The 20,616-nt window shown below is 41.0% G+C and overlaps 1 protein-coding gene across 1 annotated transcript; it reads left to right on the top strand.

Annotated features, from left to right (window-relative positions):
- The first annotated feature begins 1,959 nt into the window (after window positions 1-1,959).
- Window positions 1,960-13,737, top strand: GDAP1 (ganglioside induced differentiation associated protein 1). Its single transcript, XM_005150814.3, has 6 exons — window positions 1,960-2,017; window positions 2,199-2,391; window positions 3,628-3,801; window positions 5,868-5,962; window positions 6,339-6,453; window positions 8,604-13,737. Exons 1-6 carry the CDS (start codon window positions 1,967-1,969, stop codon window positions 8,984-8,986), a joined length of 1,011 nt encoding a protein of 336 aa, XP_005150871.2. The 5' UTR covers window positions 1,960-1,966; the 3' UTR covers window positions 8,987-13,737.
- The last annotated feature ends 6,879 nt before the right edge of the window (window positions 13,738-20,616 follow it).

Raw genomic sequence — 20,616 nt, 5'->3', positions numbered from 1 at the left:
TATCAGCTGGGACTTGTGAGCAGTCTCTCATCATGCCTAAACTTCTGAGGAGATGCCCATGGCAGGGGGGTTGGAACTTGATGATCTTCAGGTCCTGTCCAATCCTAACTATTCTATGATTCTATTATTTTGGTTTGTGACGCTGGCTGGAATTCGTCTCTGGAGGAGGCACAGGGCTGCTTGTGTGCCCACTCATGTGCATAGTGCAGGGCTGGAAGCTGTCTCTTTGTTTCTTCTCATTTGATTTACATGATTTGTCCATTACCTTGTCTCTTTCTTAGTGACTTAAATCCACTCCCTTGCTTAATTAGTCCAAATTTCCCCTAAAATCAAATGTACGTGTTATTGGATGTAGCTCTTGATATATGAGATTCAGGTCTTAAGGCTATTAATGGCAGGATCTATCTGGTATTATAGAAATTACCTGTGGGAGTGGGTTGCCAGGTTCACCTGAAATAGCTCTTTATTGTGGACTAAGCAGTCAGGATGAAGGGAACAATATTCTGGACTCTGTAAGCTAACACATGGTTTTAGTTTCCTCATCTCCCCAGTACAGCAATAGTGTGTGACAGAGGTACTATCAGTGATTCCATCCTCTAAACTACTGACCCCACCTGGAGTACTGTGTTCACCTCTGGGGCCCCAGCATAACCAAGACATGGACCTGCTCAGCTGGGTCCAGAGTATGGCCAAGAAGACAGGGGGCTGGAGCACTTGTCCTGTGGGGACAGGCTGAGAGAGATGGGTTTGTTCAGCCTGGAGAAGAGAAGGCTCTGCGAATACCTTGTAGTGGCATTCCAGTATTTAAAGGGGAACTACAGGAAAGATGGGGGAAGACTCCTTATCAGAGAGTGTGGTAATGGGATGAGGGGTTATGGCTTTAAACTGAAAGAGAATAGATATAGATGAGATATTAGGAAGAAATTCTTCACTATGATGGTGGTGAGGCCCTGGCACAGGTTGCCCAGAGAAACTGTGGCTGCCCCATCCCTGGCAGTGTTCAAGGCCAGGCTCAATGGGGTTTTGAGTAACCTGATCTAGTGGAAGGTGTCCCTGCCTGTGGCAGGGGGTTGGAACTATATATGGTCTTTAAGGTTGCTTCCAACCCAAACCATTGTGTGATTCTGTAATATCCTGGGTGATTCTGTAATCTCCTGGGTGAGATACAAAGGAAGCTTTATCTGACCATGGAAGAAGCTAGTGTGTGTTACCAGATGCTTCTAGGACTTTATGTTACACTGAAAAAAAAAAAAATATCCCCAAACCAACAGTAAACAAACAAATGACACTCCTCCCCCCTGGAAAAAAAAAACAAAACCCAAAACAAATAAAACAACCAACCCCCCCAAAAAAACCCAACAGAAAAATACCCAACAACCCCCAAACCCTGCTTGCAAAACTGTTCGAATTTCTATATTTGTCTAGAAAAAAAAAACAAACAAAAATTGAGAAGCCTTGTCTCTTGAGATTGAAAGAACAAGGGGGTTAAAGAAGTGTGTATTATTCTATAGCTTTATTCCTTATTGCTATAACTTAAGGGTATTTTGCAGTAGACTGTTTCCATAAGGAACGATTCAGGATGTCTTCTGGTAATTCTTATCTTTTTTTCCCAAATGTGTGATACCAGTGTCCCTGAAATTCACAATGGGAATACTTGCTCGAGAGAGGGAGGAAAAAAATAAAAATAAAGCCAACACAGAGGAAATGCTGCAATGTGACCTTTTTACGGGCGCATCCACACTTCCGCGCTGCCCTAGGGGATGCTGCGGATGGTTTTGCAGGCGGCTTCCCCTTAGAAAGGGGCGTCCTCGGAGCAGCGCGGGGGAAGAACGGCATTCCCCGCACCCCCCGGCCATACCCGCTTGTTTTCATAGCCAAAAGCCGGCCGAGGCGGGGCAGACGCAGGCCTCCTGCTCCGCCCGGCACAGCGCAGCGCATCCCGCCGTGCCGTGCCGTGCCGCCGGCCATGGCGCCGCTGGTGCTGTACCACTGGACGCAGTCCTTCTCCTCGCAGAAGGTGAGGGGGGAGCGGAGGGGAGGGGAGAGGTGGGGGCGAGACGCGGAGGCCTGCAGAGCCCGGGTTGTGTGGTGGGGGAAGAGGGGGTACCCGGGGAAGGGCCGCGCCCGTCGGCTCCATAGGCCAGGGTCGGCTGCCCGGGCAGTGCCTCTGCTGTGGTAACCCCTTGGTACCGCTGCAGGTGCGGTTGGCAATAGCCGAAAAAGCCCTCAAGTGCGAAGAACACGATGTAAACCTGCCACTGAGCGAGCACAACGAGCCGTGGTTCATGCGCTTGAATTCCTCTGGAGAAGTACCTGTCCTGATCCATGGAGAGAACATCATTTGTGAAGCAACACAGATCATTGATTACCTGGAAGCAACCTTTGTCGATGGTAATACCATGGGCATTCTTGGTGTGAATCATAGAATCACAGAATACCAGGTTGGAAGGGACCTCAGTATTTGGTCCAGTCTTTCTAGGCAAAGCATGACCTAGACTAGATGTCCCAGTGCCCTGTCCAGCCGGGTCTTAAAAATGTCCAAAATGAAATCCTTCCCTGCATACCCATAGCATGCAGCTGTGTTGGTGTCAGCTCCATACTGTTATGTGTTAGTTTGCTCAGGACCAGAAAACATACATAGTCTCTCAAGGGGCTTTCCTACTGGTATGGGATAGACCCACATCCCTTTAATACAAACTAAAGGCCTTCCAGCATCTTTACAAGCAGCTGTAAGTAAAAACCTACCACTGTCCTCCTTCCCTTTGGGGAAGGATGGATAAGTCTGTAAGGGTAGTGCTGCACTGTGCTAACCCAGTGGTAAGACTGCAGTGAAAAATAATGGGTTGAACAGAACTGCACAGTTGGTGCAGTGGGGCTGGTCCTGCTTTTCTGTGAGAAGAAAAGAAAGATGCTTAGTTCCAGAATAATCTTTGGTGGAAAAATTGAGTATTTTTGGAGCCAAAATGGAGTGAAGAGGGAAAAAAGTAGGAAGAAAAAACTCAGAAGTGATCACATGCAGGCCTTTAAAGCTCTTTGTAGTGATAGAAATTGACTGCCTCAATTTTTGAAAGAAATGCAGAACTGCAATTTTTTTTAGGTGTGAAGAGTCAGTGCTTTGTGTTTCAGGGGTTAGCAGTGCAATTTCTAAGGCAGGAAGAAAATGTCATTGTTGGGTGAAAATTATTTGTGTTTAATGCTGATGTCCTCGTCAAATGGGGAGTCTGGGCCCAGGTAGATCAAGGGCAGAGTAGAACTCAGTGGTGGGCAGAATATTCTGATCTACTGTGAGAGGGATAAAGGGTTGTGTGCCACAGTCTCTCATTCCTAGAAGTACAGAATAGATGCTGAATCTGTTTTTCTGTTTTGAAGACCCCTTAAATATGTGTTTATGTGGATTGCTGCATAGGAATTGGAATTATTAAAACATTTCAAAATGATGTATGTGTATACAGATTTCCCTGACCTCTGATAACTGTTGAATTATGGCAGGGAACAAGTGAAGATTCCTTAGCTATGACTGTGTCATCTCTGCTGGTTGGACATTACTGAAGCAACTTCAGAAATACTGTTTTTAGTAATTTACATGGTTCTTCTGTTCTTAACTTCATTCTTAACTTTGTATTGCAGAGGGAGTACCAAGATTAATGCCAGAAGAAGGGAGCATGTATTATCCAAGGGTGCAGCACTATAGAGAGCTTTTAGACTCCTTGCCTATGGATGCCTACACACATGGCTGCATCCTGCATCCCGAGTTAACCGTGGACTCCATGATTCCAGCCTATGCTACCAGCAGAATTCGTAGTATGTACTGGTATAGTTCTGAATGCCTATCAATCAGTTAGTAGGTTGTTGCACTGTGTTCATTTTGCATCTTCAGTACACCTTAAGCAGAATGTTTGGAGCACATATATTTCCAGTTCTGGCTGCAGTTCTTGGTAACTTGTGCATATACTTTTTATTAATAGTGTAGTCTGTTATGCCTTGAAAACTGGAAAGAGGAATTGTCATTTTTTAGGTACCTGTGGAATTAATTTCCTTAATGATTGAAAATGTCTTGTGCATAACAGAAAATGGCAACTGTGATTGCTGTATTTTATTTTCTGATCTTGCTGTTTATGCTTATAAAGCCATTTCTAGGGAACAGCTCTACTGCTGCTTACATCCAACCACTACACTGAAGGAAACACTTCTTTTTGTGTTTGTAACTTGTAATAAGTTTAACTATTAAATTAAAGCAATTGCTTTTCTCTCAAAGACAAATCATCAGGTTTCGTCTGAGGAATGCACTAGTGCCAGGAGTAGGGACGAAAAAAAAGTGTGAAGAATTAAGTAGCATGGGCTCATCAGACCAATGGAAATTGTTAAAGCACAGTTTAAACTAAAATCCTGGGTGAAAATAATGCAGCAATATAAAATCAGGATAAAGGATGAACCAGTGGTCTGGTGGAATCAATGGTGAAATGTTCTTTGACTTCCTTGGGATGGGTATTTTACCTGATAGACTTTTAAATACATAACAGTTTCCCATGAAAAAAATATGTAAAGGGCAGATAACTGTAGATTAATTATGTTGCCCAATCCTCCTTATAACAGAGAACTTCCTGAAATGAACTCCAGTATGAAATCCAGTAATTTGCAGAAATGCGTAGTTCAGTGATATTCAGAAAAAACCTTGGTAAATAATCTTTCAGTTGTTATAGCTATTTTGTTGTTGTTGTTTTGGGTTTTTCCTGGGTTTGGACAGCAGATGCGGTTCACATAGCCTGCTTTCTTAATTTGAGGCATTTTTTTAATAGCTCTTGATGTTCCTAAACAATTCCTTTGCTTGTTCAAACCCAGATGGTTTAGTTTCCAGCTTTGAAAAGCTGATCTTTTTGAGAGTGTTAGACATAATAAGCCACCAGCCACTTATAGGTTATGTTACTGCATAACATATACCATTAAGTAATTAATTGCATATATAAGATTTTAGTGGTGTGATTACATCCTTCAATTTCTTCACATACTGTGGTGAAAGATGGCTTTCACAGTCATATCAGGCTGAAATAAAGAATACATAGAACAGTGAGTTCACTATTTTCTAGCAAGAATTTTTTAATCAGCTTCATTTCTAAGATTTAATTGGAACTAATTTTAATTATCAAGCACAAGTGAGAGTATTCTAGGTCTGTAAGTATGGCATTTTCAAACAAAGACCCATTTTAAGGAGAGCAAAGGCTATACACATGTAGTAGAAATAAGTAAAATTATTTTAAATTTTTCACATAATTATTTCTTTAAATCATGTAATGAATGTTTTTCTAGAACAACCTTGTACTCCATAATGAACATTTCCAAAAGGAATCACAGACTTTGGTGTCACATTTTTAGCTAACTGAAAATACCTTGGTTCCATGTTCAGTGGTATTTAGGATTTTGCTGTGGAATTATGCATGTGACCTACGTTGTTGTGCAGAAGATCTCAGTATGGGCCTCTCTGCACTTTCACAGCATGAAAAGTGTGTTAAGAACCCAGGAAATGAGGTGCAAAAATAGGAGAGACCAAAGGTGCTTTAGTAGAATTTCATGGACAGATTTTGGTAGAGAAATGGTTTTATCTGAGTAGGAGAAAAGTATTAACAAGAATTTCTCATTCTTGCCTGGCAGATAACCACTTCATACAACTCATTGCAAACTGATGAGCAGGTGTGGTGAGGTCAATTTATGTAGCAATTAAGTTTTCCCAAGTTGTTGGTGGTGCTTCATTGCAGTACCACTTCCCATTTCTTTGATGTGGTATTTGTACACAAGCTATTGATCTGTTTCTGTGGATTGCATTATGGTCACGTTTGGATACCTGATGTTATTCCTTTGTTTTTCTGTGTCAGGCCAAATAAGTAACACAGAATCAGAGTTGAAGAAACTTGCGGAAGAAAATCCAGACCTTCAAGATGCCTACATAGCAAAACAGAAGCGCCTTAAAGTAAGAAAACTCTTTATATTCCCCCCTTTATTATGAGCTTGTTATTGTCAGGCTCCCTCTGTCACAATGTATTTGTTTTGCCTGCCATTACCAGTAATGCCATGCAGTGGTTTAACCCTACAAGGCATGAAGCAGTCTATCCCCTAGCATCAGCTACACACTTCAGTGTGTGCTGAAGTACTGGACTGATCCCACTGATTTCACAGGTAAGTATATATCTGGTGTTGGGCTGTTGAGTACTATCCAAATGGTATCCAGCTGACTGTGTGGAGAAAATAATCATGTTTTATAAATAAGCGCTGTAGTATTAAAGTTTCTCTGATGAAAGCATAGACTCTGTACAACGATTGAAACACTAACCTGTATATATGTTTAGTCTAAGCTGCTGGATCATGATAATATAAAATATCTAAAGAAAATACTGGATGAACTGGAAAAAGTTTTGGATCAGGTTGAGACTGAATTGCAGAGGCGAAATGAGGAAACACCAGGTAAGGAATTATTCTTCCTAAATCCTGTTGGTGCTTATGTCTGGGGAGACAGAATAAACTTGACAGCACCATTATAGAAATGGTTTTGGTGCATCTGATTTGATACTTTTAGCATATACTGATCTAACATCACAAGAGGGATTAATGCTGTTTTAAACACTATTTTAGTTTACTACTGCAGTGAGTTCTCACTGTCTTATGAGAGTGCTTGGTCACACTTTCAGCATAGTGAGTGTAATTAGCTGCACAATTTTGCAGTATTTTAACAACAAAATAAGAAAAACCTTAACTATATAATGTTATTCTTGATGTAGTTGTAGGCCTCTGGTCACTAGAATGATCACAACCTTAGTGTTTAACACAGGTTTATTACAATCTTGTGTAAATACTGTGCTGATGTTTGTCGTATATGCAGAATTAGCAATTTGGATAAGTGTTCTAATCATTAACCAACTCCTCTCCCCCACCCTCTTGGAAAGCAGTAGTGTTTACCTGCCACCCACCCAAATGGAAGTCAAATTTTGTTTAAATGGGATTAGTCTTCTGCTTCTTCAGAGTCTGATCGAACTTCCAGTAGCGCAGATAGGAATCCTTCCTCTGACTTCACTGGGAGCTGCATGAAGCATTAGTCAATATCACCTACATCTGCTTGAATCACTAACTCTTTGCATTTGGCTCTATATATAGCTGTTGTAGTAATTATCAGTTACTATCAAGACGGTAGATTTGAACCAGCAATTGAAAATCTAGGCTAAATTTTCTACTGGCACAACTGTGAGTCATAGAAAATGTTCTGACTCACAAAGAATGGTATGACTTTGTTCAGCAAACTAAGTCTGTCACCATTTCCAGCAGCCCATTTGCTTTCCATGCTAACTAGCCTTTCCAAGGAGTCAACTGATACATCAATGAGCTTATGGAAACCGCCAAGATCACAGGCTCTTATCTGCCTCTTCGAATTTTGTCTGAGATACTCACATTTTTGAGGTTTGTGACCAATGCTTCTTCGGGTCCTGGCCAACCTCTGAGCTTCTGCTTCTCTCACTACCACTCCAATCACTCATTCACTTACTGCTGCTGCCACAGCAGGCATCTTTCTTTCACACAGGTTAGATTCTTTGATCTTCCTTTCCATTTACTTCCTTCCAAAAAGTTGCAAGTTAGGAGGAAACGGTATAGTCCTGTTTGAGATGTAGGTTATCGTGCTGGTAGCTGTGCTAGCTACCAAATTTCATATCCTGGGTTTCAAAACCTCTTGGTGTAGCCAGCATGGGTCAGCCCTTTCAGGTGGTGGTGGTTCAGATCACTGAGGTGTGATGCTGCCTGGAAGTGCCTTCTGTGAACCATCCCAGGAAAATTTACCTTTTTCCTTTGACTGGAGAGGGAGCCTGGGATCTCTGTCTGTGCTCTTGACTAATGATGGGCAGGGTGAATATCCACAGAATCACAGAATGGTTTGGGTTGGAAAGGACCTTAAGGATCATCTACTTCCAACCCAGGGATACCTCCCACTAGACCAGGTTGCTCAAAGACCCATCCGACCTGGACTTGAACACTGCCAAGAATGAGGCATCCACAACTTCTCAGTGTAAAAAAAAAAAAACCATGGAAGGACAAGTGGACAAACTCTGTCTTCTCGCTGAGGTAGTGTGTTTGGTGCTGGTCAGTCATCTGATCCATTTATTTTTAACTTAAAAGTCTCCAACAAATTAACAGTGTTTGGGTGAATGCCGTAGAGCTGAGTGGGACTGGCAAGATGATGAATTCTTCAGGCACATGGTAGCTTTTCAATAAAAGCTAAACTGCCAGCGTTCTTTCCGCTCCTGTTTAATTTAATCCAGATTTGAGAAATGTAGTTGAGGAAAATAAGTGTTTACTGTGGGTTTTAATTTTTGGACCTAAGATGCATCTCTTTTTTCCTCAACAAATGTAGGCCAGGCTGCTGAGCCTAAGACTTTAGAATATTGTGTGAAGAATATACAGGGATTAGGGAAATGTTCATTGATTATAGCCTTATTTTATCTGATGTGTTGATGGTGTTTATTAGACAGCATTTTAAAATAGCACTAAACTAAGTGCTAGCACATGGGGGCTTCTTTGTGGCTTGTATTCCATTAGCTCCTAATTCTTTATGTTTTATCTCTGCTTAGAAGATGGAAATCAGCCTTGGCTCTGTGGTGATTTCTTCAGTCTGGCAGATATATCACTTGCTGTCACATTACATCGCCTGAAGTTTCTGGGATTAGCAAGAAGAAACTGGGGAAATGGAAGGCGGCCCAACTTGGAAGCCTACTATGAGCGTGTCCTGAAGAGAAAAGCATTTTGCAAAGTTTTAGGACATGTCAACAATATATTAATCTCAGCTGTGCTGCCAACAGCGTTTCGTGTGGCCAAGAAAAGAGCACCCAGGGTTCTCGGCACCACCCTGCTGGTCAGCGTGCTGGCAGGAATGGGTTATCTTGCTTTCATGTGTCTCCGAAAGAGGTTTACCAACGTGATACTACCATTTAGAACCAGGCACAGTTATTTTTAGATCCATCTGTCCCTGGTGGTGAGTGGAGGGCATCTCTACATGCCCCTGGAAAAATTCCCCAATAAAATGTAAACATAGAAGAAAGATTATATCTGTAAATTAGAGCATTGTCACACAGTAATCATCTCCTGCTATTGTAGAATTGGACTGGCAATGCTGAGATACTTGGAAAACACATGTAGGAGGGACAACAAAGGAAAGAAGAGACTTTCCCTTCAGACAAGGACTTGGAAGGGCTGTGACAGTGCTTTGTTAAAGTGGTGATTGTCTCTTTTATGCAGTAGCTGACCTAATTCTAATGCTTTTATTTAATACATATGCAGCAATGTGAGAGCTTTTCAGTGCAGGTGAAATGCATTACTGTGCAGAAACCAGCACTGTTGAAATACAGAAAATAGCACTTACTCTTATGTAGCTGGAGTAGGATTTAAGTGAACATAGGCTCTGTGCCTGGTGTGTGCTGGAGTGAATGTCTCTGTACTGATGAATGTCTACTGATTTGCAGCTGGACCTTTAGGAATGTTTTAAGAAGTAGTGTTGTGGAGCCACTTTTGTCACTGTATGCTGATGCACCAGTGCAGGAAGAGACCTGAAAACACATATTATAGAGTCATCGAATACCAAGTTGAAAGGTACCTCAAGGATCATCTGGCTTTCTTGGCAAAAGCATAGTCTAGACAAGATGGCCCAGTACTCTGTCCAGCTGAATCTTAAAGTGTCCAGTGTTGGGGAATCCAACACTTTCTGGGGAGATTATTCCAATGACTGTTCTCATTGTGAAAAATTTTCCTCTTGTGTCCAGTCAGAATCTCTCTAGGAGTAACTTGTACCCATTACCCCTAACTTTTTTTGTATGACTCCTTGTAAAAAGGGAGTCTCCATCTTTGTAGCCACCCTTTAAATACTCACATACAGTTATAAGGTCTCTCCTGAGCTTTCTTTTCTCCAGGCTGAACAAGCCCAGCTCTCTCAAACTTTCCTCATACAACAGCCTTCCCAGTCCTTTGATCATCACTGCAGCCATTTTCTCCAGCTTGTCCACATCTTTTTTGTGTTGCAGGAACATGGTATTCCAGGTGTGACTTGAAGCGCTGAGTGGGACAACATCTTTCTCTGTACTGGGAATACCCTTGTTGACTTTCTTTGCCGCAGTTGCACACAGTTCACTCATATTGAGCTTGCTGTCCACCAGGATTCTCAGGTCTCTTTCCACAGAGCTGCTCCCCATATGGATAGGTTCCAGCTTGTGCTGCACTCTTAGAGATTGTGTTTACCAGGGGGCAAGACCTTACACTTGTTGTTGTTGAAATTCAAAACGTTCTTGTTAGCCCACTCTTCCTGCTTATCCAGGTCTTCTTGCAGGGTAGCTCTTCCTTCCACAGTGTCCACTTCCTCACTCAGTTTGGTACCATCGGCAAACTTAATGGTACATTTGATCCCATCATCCAGATAACTTATGAAGACACTGAACAGTGTTGGGCCCAGTATTGATCCCTGAGTGACCCCACTAGTGACAAGTGCCAGGAGCTCTTTGCCACCACCCTCAGGATGTGATCAGCTAGCTCCTCACCCACTGCACAGACCACTCATCAAGACAATAACATAACAGTCTCTAGGAAGCTTTAGGAAACCATATTGAAAGCCTTGGAGAAATCCAGGTAGGCAGAGTCCACAGTTCAGTTTGCCCCTGTTGAATTCGTGCTGGCTTTTCCCAGTTATGTGCTTGGTTTGACTTGTGATAGCCCACAGGAGGATTTGTTCCATAACCTTCCCAGGAATTAATGTAAGATTGATGGACCTGTAATTTCCAGGATCCTCCTCTGGGCCCTTCTTGTAGATGGAGTGACATGAGCCTTCTTACAGTCTTCTGGGATGTCTCCCAGTCTCCATGACTTTTCAGAGATTATTGACAGCAGCCTTGCAATGACATCAGCCAGCTCTCTTCACACCTTCAGGTGGATATTGTCAATGCCCATCAATCTGTAGGGGTCAAGCTCCTGTAATAGTTCATACAATAACTCATATTTCACTGATGGTGGATCTGTGTCTGTGTCAACCTGGATTTCTCATCCCAAGACCAGGGGCCCAACAGTGCTGGTAAAGACAGAGGTGAAGAAGGTGTTGAGAATCTGCGTATTCAATCTTGGTAACTAATTTCCCTTTCTTGCTTAACAGCAGGCCAGTGTTTTCCTTTTGTTTATGCTTCTTAATGTACCTGAAGAACCCTTTCTTGTAGTTCTTGACACCTTTGGCAAGTTTCAGTTCAAGCTGAGCTTTTGCTTATCTAACTGAGTCACTATGCACCCTGGAAATGCCCTTGTATTTCTCAATAGTTACTTGTCCACTTCTCCATCTCTAGTATGTCGTCTGGTTTTGAGCGTACATCAGTGATGTGTGGGCCACATGAGTGAGATTCTCCAGAGACATCAGCAGTCAACAGATGCTGAAATACAAATGGGAGTAAAAAACCTGAAACTTGTCTTTTGAAAGCTTTTTGGGTAGGCTTTGGCTCAGCCATGTCCCCAGCTCAGCTGTAAGCCCTGGGTGAGTCAACCCAAACTATCTATTTTGGTGCACATTTATTGCTTTCAGTGGGGTGGCTTGATAGAGTTGTCTCTGTATCAGTGTCCCATGTACCCTTTCTTGTTTCCACCCTGAGCACTAGCTATATCTTGCACACTACTTGGCTATGTTAGCAATGGCACATGGCTCTGTAAAATGTTTGCCCACAATGTGCCACAGCCAACTAGAAAACGTATGCACAACAATGCATTTTGTAGAAGTAGTTTAAAATAGTTCACTATATTTCAGTCTGGTTAGGCAGCCTAGACTGACGGTGGAACTGTAGTTTAGCAATCTGTTTACTTATGGAGAGGTGTCATATTGGTGGTAAGTGAAAATACATGTCAGTTTGGAGACAAATTATTTGTACTGAAGATTTTTTGCAAAGCTGCACTCTTGCAGCGTGTAAGAAAGGTGTAGAAAAACACTTTGATTACTTCCCACTACTCAGCAGATGCTGAGAGTTTTATTAGGTTTGAAATGATCTCCTAGTTCAATGAGAAGCGCATAATTACCTGGAATAGACTTTGAAACATTTTGCAGCAAGAAATCAATTGTGAAGGGCTGAAAAGTCTCATGACAGTTTAGTAAGATTTTTGTATTCTTGATGAATGTCTGAAAGCCTCAGAATTTTGTTTACAAGCTGTAAATAACTGCCACAAGCAAAACTTAGCTTTAAATAGCCTAAGAACATTTTAGATCCAGTGCTGGTGGCATTGGTCTTTCTGCACACAGCAGAAAGAAGATCCTCTCTCAAGTTTGCTGGAGAGAACTGAAGCAGCTTCTGCCTGGGCAGTCTCACCATCTAGCACATATCAAAATGGATAAAAAAGTTGAATACTCCTACTCATAATTTAATATTGTGCTAGTTGTCTAGCAAAAGAAGACCTAAATCTCATTGCTCCTTTTCAGTAACAAGAAACATCTTACCTAAGAAACAACGCTTTATTTCATTTGTTAAAAGGACAGTTTTATATAATTCTATTTCATGACCCAGTTGTCCTCAAGAACTTGTTGAATTAAATATACTCTGTTTATGAAAGCTTTAGAGTAAGCTTAATCCAACGGTACTATTAATGTGCTGTCAGCTTCAGCTGAGTTTGTTTTTTGTGTATTGCAGTTCATCTGCATTTACTTGTAACAAACAAATTCCACTAAGTTTAGCACAAAGTAAGGCCTGTAACTTAAATGCTTCCCTGGCATGTGTTCCTGTCAGGCCATCTGTAGAGCTTAATCTGATCAAGTCAGGGTAAAATTCAATATATATGATTTAGCTTTCTTTAGAATTGATTTATATTTTTCTTTCCTCCTTTTTTAATGCAATGGTTATAAATAAGACACTTCTATTCCCAGAGGTGTGCCGGTTTAGTTCACACTAGAAGTCCTGTGGGCTGTGATACAAATTATCAATGAAACAGTTCTACTTCCTCCCAGACCTCAGTGATCTCTGCCAGGAGCTGCAGATACTGTTGGGAAGGATTGAAGTGACCACCAGATGTCAGTAGTCCTCCAGGGCTACATTTTGGCATGCCTCTGAGGTGTGCAGGAAACACTAGTTTTCACAAACATAAATGTGATCTCAGTGTAAGATGGATGTGAGCATCCTCTTCAGACTGGTAGTCTCTTAAGAGCTCTTGAAACAACTGCTTTGGTCTATCACAGGTAGGTTCTCTGATGCCTGTGAATTATACTTGTGTGTAGTTTTGACACTGGATAAGTAAGAGGACAAAGTTGAAGTAATATTTCACATTAAAATGAATGTTACTGAACAGCAATTAAACTTGTCTGCAGGAATGAATGTGAATAAAACTTGTACTGTGGAGAAGTTTGGATCTCTGATTTAATTCATGTTTGTTACTTCAGCTATTTGAAGCCTCCTTATTTTTACTGCCCTGAAATACTCTGTGCAACATTGATTTCTGTACAGGTGGCAGGAAAAGGCTTATCCATGATTAAATTCCTCAAAATAGGATGAGATTTAGAAACACATATGCTGTATTTCGCTCTTTGCACAGGATAGCTTTTGTGTGGTGCTTGTAAAGTTTCTTTTCAGCCTGCCTTATTTTCCTTGCTGTGGTACCTCTCTTTACTATTTAGATTGGATACACAAGCCATCTTCCAGTTTTTATTTCCTGTTTGTTCTCATATCATGCATCAGATATATTTCATATCTTTTTATGTGGAACGTGCACAATAAACACTGATTCAAGACCACTTTCTAGACTAGTTTATGTCTTCTTTATGAGTAAACCAAAACACATCTGAAGATCACACAGCATTGCTGAAAGGAGTCTGATTCTGTTCAAGGAGAAAAGCCTCTGCTATTTCAGTTGAAAAGGTGGTCAGCAGCTTACCTTCCATGTATTTTGGGAGAACAGTTAAAATGATGGTTTTCTTTGGTTGTCTGAGCTGTATATGCATGAAGCTCAACAGAAGACATTTAATAATGCAAAAGCTCCCCAACAACCCAATTTAAAGAAGGAATGCAAGCACTTCTTGTGTTTTCAATTAATTCTTACTAAAGAAACCCCCCCTTCCCTTCTGGATGTGACCCCAGTTCTTGGCTTACATTGTAGGGCTGCAGAAGCTGGGGCTCCTTACTGTCCGGTGCATGACAACTATGCAACCTGCGTACGCACTGATATTATTCTTAATGGGACCAAGCAGTGTGTCCTGACCTGTCTTAGTGTTTCCGTAAATGTTTAGTTTTGGGCTTTTTTTGGCCTTGCACTGTAGCAATCTGCATTGGACCTCCTTTCTAGTAAGCTGCAGTTGCATGCAGTTCCTCTTGCTATTTGAAAGTTGTGAGAGCTGCTAGGATCAGGTAGACAGCTGGTCAGGTTTGAGTTCAGGGAGATTATGACCCCTGTGGTCTATGACCAACCTCGAGGTATCCTTGATGTTAGCATTAATCAGAAGTATGCACAGAGCCATTGCTGTGAAAGGCTTATGTCTAAACAGGGAAGAGGAGCAAGAGTGAGTGGGAAGGTGAGTACAGCAAGTAGAAATACCTTGTCCAGGCTCACACAGCATATGTCCCTGTCTGTATATTACATTTTTAATGGCATATTTTTACTTAAGTCTTAATTTTTTGAGAGCTACTAAGGTTTAGAGAGCAGATTGGCATGCCCTAATTCCTGGGGATTAGAGATAGAAATAGAAAGTAGGAGAGAAGTAGTGGAGCTAGCTGAGGCCCAGTGTACTCTGCAATAAAATATATGACAGATAATTCTTTCCTGAGGTCTCATTATTAAGTTTATCTCTCTGTTTAGCTGATGTTAGACAAAGAGGTGTAAGGTTATGCTTAGGCAATTTATAAGATGTGCTAAGGAAGTCAAAAGCATATAGAAAAATCCCAAACAAAATATGGTGTTTTGTTTCTACTTTCTTTGAAAATAAGTTTTTAGTTTTGGTGCAGTACCAAGTCACAAAGTCAGGCACTCACTTTTGGCAGGAAATTCCAGAAACCAGAGTTCTTAACAATACTGTTAACTCACTCATATGGTACTTCAGTAGCATTTTTATTTCTGTTTTTCTTTCTAAGTTACAATCATAGTGCTTTATTTAATGTGAAGTTAAAAATGTTCCACCATAAAATAGTTAAGCTGTGGATAAATTTAGCATTGTGGGAAGAATCTGCTGGAATTTGCAAAATTTGAATTCTAGCTGTTTCCATCTTAGCTTTAGATAAGCATTATTTTTTTTTTTTTAACCAAAGTTTAAAATACTTATAATGGTAGAAAAGTGTATTGTGTAAACTAATGTGTAACGGCATAACTAAATACAAATATCTTTATTAATAGATATTAATTTCCTTTATATATTATATATAGCACCCCTATTTATCCCTTCCATTTCTTCTGCTAAAAATGGGTAATTGACAGGTATGTATATTGCTATGTTATTTATAAAAAACAGCTCTAAAGCCAAAATGATTAAAAGTTGGTTGATTTATTTATAATTAACACAGTTAAATTAACACAACACAGTTTTTGTTCAAACTCAGTTCTTTACTATGTGCAATTTTGGAGAACCTTTGTTTAGACATTGTCTAAATCCTGTTGTGAGGTCAGTTGTACTCCCCATCAGCAGCCTGAAAGGGAGTGAAGGAGAGGTTCTGTACCTGGCTGTGGCTGAAGAACCAAAAAAACACAGCTTCTCTAGAGTGCTGTGTTCATCTCTGGGGGTCACAACACATGAGGGATGTGGACCTGTTGGAACGAGTCCAGAGGAGGCCATGAAGATGCTCTCCTATGAAGACAGCCTGAGAGAGTTGGGCTTGTTCAGCTTGGAGAAGAGAAGGCTCTGGAGAGACTTTAGAGCAGCCTTCCAATACCTAAAGGGGGCTGACAAGAAAGCTGGAGATGGGCTTTTTACAAGTGTGTGTAGTAATCAGATCACAGGTAACAGCTTTAAACTGAAAGAGGGTAGATTTAGATTAGATATTATGAAGAAATTCTTCACTGTGAGGGTGTGAGGCCCTGGCACAGGTTGCACAGAGAAGCTGTGGATGCCTCATCCGTGGCAGTGTTCCAGGCCAGGTTGGACAGGGCTTTAAGCAACCTGGTCTGGTGGAAGGTGTCCCAGCCCATGGCAGGGGCCTGGAACTGGATGAGCTTTAAGGTCCCTTCAACCCAAACCATTCTATGATTCTGAAGATTCCAAAGGTATTTGCTTTTCAGGCAGAACTGGGGAGCACAGGGAGAGGGAGTGAGTCAGATTGCTTGTCACTGGCATATTTTGTGTGGGATGTGTTCCCCTTCACTGTTCCTACATGAAACAGGTTAAGCTGCTGTCTGCCCTTATTTACTTCAATCTCATTATGGTAGTATTTGATAACAATGGTACATAATGAATGTGGTTACTTGAGAATATACATTAATGTATTTGATGCTTCCTGTTAGTTTGTCCACATCAGAAGCTGAATGCTAGTGCATTTAGACTGGACAAAAAGCTAGCTGTAAAGAAACAATTGCCATCCTGAAAATGGCTCATTCAGGGCTTGTTTCAGAAAGGTTACCTAACTTCAAGCATTCAGGTCACTGTTTCCCTACACAGCAGAATATAGAACATTCATGGGGCCAGACGTGTGAGGAGACCACAGTTACTGTCACCTACTGAGGCATTCACCTTACAGGAAGTGAACTTTGAACTGAAGTTGGCAAAACTCAGTAGAGAGGAAAAACTCTCCCTGCGTAGTTACTTACCCTGTGTTGTAGATTGCAGAGTCAGGCTTCTTCTTTACCAGCACAAAACATGTTTGTAGAAATCAGAGACTGCCAGTCACTGGGCAATTTTATGGAGAGCAGGGCTTACACACAGCCTTCTCTGCCAGTTATGTTTAAAAGCCAGCAGTTAGCAAATGACCTCTTGGAAAGAGTGTTTTTAGGTGCATAACACAGGTTTGGTGAAGAAGAGGGAATTCCAGGCCCAAATGAACCAGAGAAGAAACTGTCCAGAGAAGCTCCATCCAGAAGCTTCTGATCCAGCTCTGAGTGACTCTTCTGCAGTTGGAGAGAGGCATTTGTATTGCCATTTCATGGGAGGTATTTGTCCTATCTCACTTCAACTATTTAATTGAAATCAGCGGAGGTAAATGCTATCAAGGAGTATCTGTCTTGGTTGAATGCATGGTGAAGCCAGCTTCCTCATACAGATATAAGTCGGATCACTGTTCAGAAAGGTACTGTGAAAGCATATGCTTGAACTGCATAACTCTTCCCAGACACCTTGTCACAGCCTAGACACCAAACTGGACTTGTGCACTACCCCAAGAGCCAGAGCAGTAAAAGTAGAAGGACCTATTGCTTAGATTTCCAGATCTTTTAATAAAGTAGCACCAGAAACAAAGATCTCACAGGAAGTGTTTACCAGATGCTCTTTGTCTAAATATGGTGCCTTAAAAAGTTGTGCACTCTTTCTTTGTGCTGAGTTTTAGAAAGTTTTAATATGCAGAGACACAAGCCACTAAGAGTTACAGAGGAAACAAAATTGGCTGATATTACAGTAATGGAGGTATCAAGATTTCAGTTTCTAACAAAAAGCCAGATTCAGATCTGGTATGAGTCATTGTTACAAAAAAATTTGTGGTGCATCCTCTTACATCAGATCTGAATTTGATTTTAAAGTCATTATGTGATGAATCACATTTTAAGACTGCCTTGGCAAGTTTTGTTTTAATCAACCTATTTGTTACAAAGACAATGAAAGCTGCACAATACCTTTTTGAAACAAAGGTTATATGCAGAGCTGAAGCTTTTAAAAGCTGTTTAAGCTTGTAATATGGGCAGCATGTATTGAATCATAAATTTTGGAATATTTTTGGAGTTATTTCTGGAATAAAGAATTCTTTTAAAACAAGTCCAAGAATGTATGTTTAGGACTGATTCCAGAACGGCATCATAAAATTTTTATTCTTTGGATTTGAAAGAGAACCAAAAAGCCATAGCTGACTTCATTTTAGTGTTGTTAACAGCATATTGTGGCTGGGATACAAGGAATCTCTAGCAATAAAAAGAGAACAGATTTCTATGTGTATATATATATATTACACACACACATATATAGTGAAAATAACTCTGCTTAGTTAATTTTCATAGGAATATCATGCTGGATAAGAGTTCTGCCAATTCATGAGTGTTACAAGAAACTCTCAGGATTCTTTTGTGCAAAGGAAAAGATGCAAATATTCCCAAAATGGCTGGCATCCATAGCAGCAGCAGCTGAAAGAAGTTCACTGCAATCCACCCCCCTTGCATGGTATGTGGGAGGAGAAGCAAACCAAGCTTTGAACCCAGTGCAAGAAGTGGCAATGCTTAGCTAGTTGTACAGCTAGATGCCTAACATGTCCCTAACACCTCTAATTTAGAATGAGTGTTTACACAGGCTGTATTGCCAATGGCTCTACCAGGTGTCAGTCTTTGCTTTGGAGAAGGCCTACGTATGGAGATCTGGAATCAAGCAAAAGTTTATACTTGTATTTGTGTAGAGAATATCTTGAAGATGTATTTACGAAGAAAAACATATTCATATTTTGTTATAAAAGACATAGAGAGAAAAAAGAATGCTTACAATTTACAGTGAGTATTGTAAGTTTATGTTAGAAATTCTCAAGGCAGCCCAAAGCAGAGCAGAGACAATAGAGACAAGGATGCCAGTCAGGGTCAACCATGAAGTTTCCTTCATGCATCTTTAAATAAAGAGGGAGATCCTATATTTAAAGACTGAAGATCTCTCCCCTTCTCAGGATGTCTCGAAGGAAGATTCAAAACCTTTCCTTGGTCTTCCAAACTGTAAAAGGTCTTTTAGTTCTTACAGAAGATTATGCTGCATAAAAGAGCACCGAGAGAGCTTTCTCTGGAGGAAGGGCTGTAAAAGATTAAAACTCTTGCCTTAGCAAGAATGAATTCTGATATTCAGTCATAGTTTTAATGCTTCACACTGACACACATCAACACCATAATGTTATGGGAGAGGGGTTGGACTAGATGACTTTTGAAGGTCCCTTTCAACCCAAACTCTTCTGTGATTCTATGATCTTTTCAATCTCTTTGATTGGGGAGACTGTAATGGAGACAGAAAGAGGACCTGAAATGGTAAGTTTGATTACACATTAGCAGGCTGATAAACTCAAGGTTTATGCTTTACTTGGTTTTGTTGTTTTGTTGGGGTTTGTTTGTTTGACTGGGTTTTGTTTGGTTTTAATAAAGAATAAATCCACACCTGATAGACTGCTACACTGCAATGTGTGCAATACTGTCATGAGGGAGATGCAATCACAGCATATTATCTGTTGATGAGTAGGTAGAGACTTTGCTTACTGTGTGCAAGAGTTACTCTAAACATCTCTGTTGGGGGTCGAAATGCAAGGAAACAAGCGTTATTATTGTGTGATTCATTGAGTCATTCAGTACTGAGTCTGTTTAATTAGTTGCTATGTATTTCAGTCACAGCTTAAAAACACAGATTCAAGATAGCAGTAATTTCCCTGCTTATTCCATTAATGATTCATTAGGTATTAACAAATTTTATGGTTTTGTATGTATTATAATTAATCTCACCACAGGACCTTGCCTCAAAAGTAGTTTTGTTCTGCTACACTGCAGTTCTTCATCTCATGTTTGTTTGAACAGGACTAGTTCTAATCTGGGCTGTTTGCCCTATAACCTGTAGCTCCCTAGGCTCCTGCTAGCTGTGGACACTTTGTGTAATGTTGCATCTTAGAATCATAGAATTGCTTAGGTTGGAAAAGACCTTTAAGAGCGTTAAGTTCCACCTTTACTCAGGACTGCCAAGTCCACCACTAAACCATGTCCCTAAATGCCACATCTACGTGTCTTTGAAATACCTCAAGGGATGGGCACTGCCACCCTGGGCAGTCCATTCTTGTGCCTGACAACCCTTTCAGGGAAGAAAATTTTCCAATCTAAACTTCCCTGGTGCAGCCTGAGGCCATTTCCTCTTGTCCTATCACTTGCTCTTTGGGAGTAGAGACTGGCACCCACCTCGCCTCAAACTGCTTTCAGGTAGTTGTAGAGAGCTACAAGGTCTCCCTGAGCCTCCTTTTCTCCAGGCTAAACAACCCCAGTTGCCTCAGCAGTTCCTCATAAGATTTATTCTCTAGACCCTTTTTCATCAGCTTCCTTGCCATTTTCTGGACATGCTCTAATGTCTTTCTTGTAGTGAGGGGCCAAGGACTGAATACAGTATTTGAAGTGCAGCCTTACCAGTGCTGAATACAGGGGGATGATCACTTCTCTTGTCCTGCTGGCCACACTTTCTGACACCAGCCATGATGCCATACCTCTGAGACTATTTAATCTCTGATCTACTGTATTTCCAGCGGGCACCTGGTAGGTTGAAGTCCCCCAGGAGAACAAGGACAAGTGTTTGTGAGTTCTCTCCCAGCTGCTTATAGAATATTTTAGCTGTCTCTCCGTCCTGGTTGTATGGCCTGTAACAGATTCTGTTCTTCCCCCAGATTCTTACCAATAAACACTCAACCCTATCATCACCATCATTAAGTTCTAGACAACAAAAATACTCCTTAAGATACTGGGCTAGCCACT

This window comes from Melopsittacus undulatus, chromosome 1 (assembly GCF_012275295.1).
Source record: "Melopsittacus undulatus isolate bMelUnd1 chromosome 1, bMelUnd1.mat.Z, whole genome shotgun sequence".
Classification (NCBI taxonomy): domain Eukaryota; kingdom Metazoa; phylum Chordata; class Aves; order Psittaciformes; family Psittaculidae; genus Melopsittacus; species Melopsittacus undulatus.
The sequence above is the reverse complement of the archived record's forward strand: the minus strand, read 5'-3'. Positions and strand labels throughout refer to the sequence as shown.

Bases quoted from the DNA above. Each gene is read 5' to 3' on its own strand.
- GDAP1 (XM_005150814.3), top strand. From the start codon at position 1,967: ATGGCGCCGCTGGTGCTGTACCACTGGACGCAGTCCTTCTCCTCGCAG. The intron at 2,392-3,627 runs GTAATACCATGG...TTTGTATTGCAG, and splicing joins GGAAGCAACCTTTGTCGATG to AGGGAGTACCAAGATTAATG. The intron at 3,802-5,867 runs GTATGTACTGGT...TTTCTGTGTCAG, and splicing joins TGCTACCAGCAGAATTCGTA to GCCAAATAAGTAACACAGAA.